We start from the raw sequence: 2,369 nt of genomic DNA, 5'->3' as shown, positions 1-2,369 counted from the left end.
AAGAAAATAAAAGCGAAAAGAATGGGAGGAAAAATAAAAAATAACTAAGGGCATATTGGACATTTGACATTTTCAATCCATTTATAAAAATAGGGTGAAACTGTTTTGCCAAACATTTTCCAAAACGGTTTCAGTTCCACCAGAGAAGCCGCTCGGAGCCGGAGCTGGAGCCGTTTTTGAAGGAGCCGGAGCCCCGCCAAATAGGCCCTTGGGGGATGAAAGCTGGCTACATAGAGTATTACTACATTTGGAGCAATAGTCGCTTTTGAGAGCGTAAGGTCTTAAAATTTTAAACTTTTAAGATCTTGAAAAATTTGGGCGCACTTGTATTTTTTAAATTGTCCTTTTAAAAAGTTTAATTTGGAAGCACTACTACAGTGAATTGGCCAATGTAATCCAACCATATATATTAACTGCCGTATAAAAATGAGAGTGTGTGTAATATAATAAGTAGGACATTTGACAATGATCCATATAGGTATCCATATAGGTAATTCGTGTTTATTTACTTTTTAACACCTTGACTCTTATATAACAAACAATAGCACACAACTTGCATGTCTTTTTTTTTTATTGCGTCGTGCCGTCGTCGTCTCTCGTACGTATCACATGCTCAGCAGCTAGATAGAGATGTGACCGAGAGATACACGTGGACACTTGAGGGACATGGAAATAAGCTTGGCATGACGATCGATCGAGGAAGCTTAATTAAGGCAAATCCTTGTCAAGGACTAGTTGCCCTGGTTTTTAATTAATTTGCTTCAAATCTCCTTCTGCTGGTTGTTCTTGAGGTTGGTAATCTGGTTCAGCGACGAGCCCAGGTTGACGACGTTGTGCATGCGCTTGAAGTCGCCGACCCTGAGCGTGCGGTAGCGCGGCGGGTTGCCCTCGCCGACGAACTCCTCGGCGGGGCCGACGACGCAGTCGTCCAGCGGCACGATGAACGTCGCCACGGACAACCGCGGCGCCGCCGAGTTGGTGGCGGCGCGGTGCTCGACGCTCTTGAGCGTCCCGTTGGTCACGACCTCGAGCTGCAGGCCGAAGTTGACGACGAAGGAGTTGGGCACGGGCTGCACCCTGATCCAGTCGCCCCTGTAGGCGACCTCGAGGCCGGGGACCGCGCCGGGGAGGAGGATGGTGATGAGGTCCCGGTCGCAGTGCGGCGGCAGGCCCAGCGTCCTGCTCGGATCCGGGCACGGCGGGTAGCTGTTGATGTCGAGGGCCACGCGGCCGCCGCTGATGTCGCCGACGAAGTAGTCAGGCCGGAGCCCCATGCCCTCGCACAGCAGGCGCAGTATCTCCATGGCCAGGCCTCTTGCCAGCGCGGTGTAATTCCCGACGACCTCCCTGCAGCATGCAGATCGATGATGCATGTCGAACAGCTGAAGGCAATCAAATCTGATCAAGTTAAGCTATGCATTCGTCGGCCTAGTTGAATGATCATGGTTTACCGGAGCCTCTGCGGCTTGTGTGGCCAGTCCTTGGTGTCGCCGGAGGGCAAGGGGTAGACGAGGCGGAGGCAGTCCCGCCAGTACCTCTCGCCGAGGGTCTCGTAGTTGGTGCCGGAGAAGAGCCTGTTGGGCTTGCTCTTGTCCTCCGAGTAGAACTCCGCCTTGTCCGCCGCGGGCATCTGGAAGAACTCGTGGCACACCGCCTCCATGTCCCGCAGCACCTGCTCGGGGACGCCATGGTTGACCACCTGCAGGTGATGCAAATTGGGAGTTGGGACTAGTAAATAACTAATATCCCTGGAAGTAAATTAGCAGGAAAGGCCTGGAGGGCAACTAGCCTGGAAGAATCCGTGCTCCTTGCCGGCGTCAAGGATGGCGCGGCGGACCTCGTCGCGGCCTTGGGACATATCGATGACGGGAAGAGAGACAGCAACAGCGGCGGTCGCCGGCCGGAGGTGGTCGGCCGGCAGGAGGAAGCCGTCCGGGATCGACGACGCGTGCGCCGGGGTCAGGTGGAGCATGTTCTCCATGGAGGATCAGAGGAGGAGGGAACACACAACTGTGGAGATTCGGAGAGCAGATGAGCAAGAGGCTGTGCGAATGAATTGATGCCGCTTGGCTGCTCGATCGTCTTCGTGCCGTTTTGTAGGCGTGGAGTGGGAGATCGTCGCGCTCTGCCCTCTGGGGCTGGGCAGCAAGAAGCTTGCTGCTCTATCTTGCGTACATCCCTAGCTCGATCGACTTCTCGTCACTTCGTCAGTGTGCGAGTCATGGAGTCAGTGAGAGTGACAACGCGAAAGTTGCCGCTCAGAGCTCGGGTGACGCCGGGCTTCGGTGCTCGCTCGTCGATAGTGTGTGGGAGCAGGCGGCGTGTCGGCTGTCGCTGTCAGATTTGGTTACCTGCTGCGTCTTTCTTAA

General features: G+C 54.3%; 1 protein-coding gene across 1 annotated transcript; it reads right to left on the bottom strand.

Moving 5' to 3' along the window:
* Positions 1-473: 473 nt before the first annotated feature.
* Positions 474-2,137, bottom strand: LOC112886617 (mugineic-acid 3-dioxygenase-like). The gene is made up of 3 exons (XM_025952565.1): positions 1,790-2,137; positions 1,452-1,699; positions 474-1,347 (listed from the first exon to the last, which is right to left on the bottom strand). Exons 1-3 carry the CDS (start codon positions 1,979-1,981, stop codon positions 762-764), a joined length of 1,026 nt encoding a protein of 341 aa, XP_025808350.1. The 5' UTR covers positions 1,982-2,137; the 3' UTR covers positions 474-761.
* Between the last annotated feature and the right edge of the window lie 232 nt (positions 2,138-2,369).

Source organism: Panicum hallii, chromosome 3, assembly GCF_002211085.1.
Source record: "Panicum hallii strain FIL2 chromosome 3, PHallii_v3.1, whole genome shotgun sequence".
Taxonomy (NCBI): Eukaryota; Viridiplantae; Streptophyta; class Magnoliopsida; order Poales; family Poaceae; genus Panicum; species Panicum hallii.
The sequence above is the reverse complement of the archived record's forward strand: the minus strand, read 5'-3'. Positions and strand labels throughout refer to the sequence as shown.

Excerpts from the sequence above, each read along its gene's own strand:
- LOC112886617 (XM_025952565.1), bottom strand. The coding sequence starts at position 1,981 with ATGGAGAACATGCTCCACCTGACCCCGGCGCACGCGTCGTCGATCCCG. Across the intron at positions 1,700-1,789 it reads AGGAGCACGGATTCTTCCAG|GTGGTCAACCATGGCGTCCC; the intron begins GCTAGTTGCCCT and ends CATCACCTGCAG. Across the intron at positions 1,348-1,451 it reads CACAAGCCGCAGAGGCTCCG|GGAGGTCGTCGGGAATTACA; the intron begins GTAAACCATGAT and ends TGCATGCTGCAG.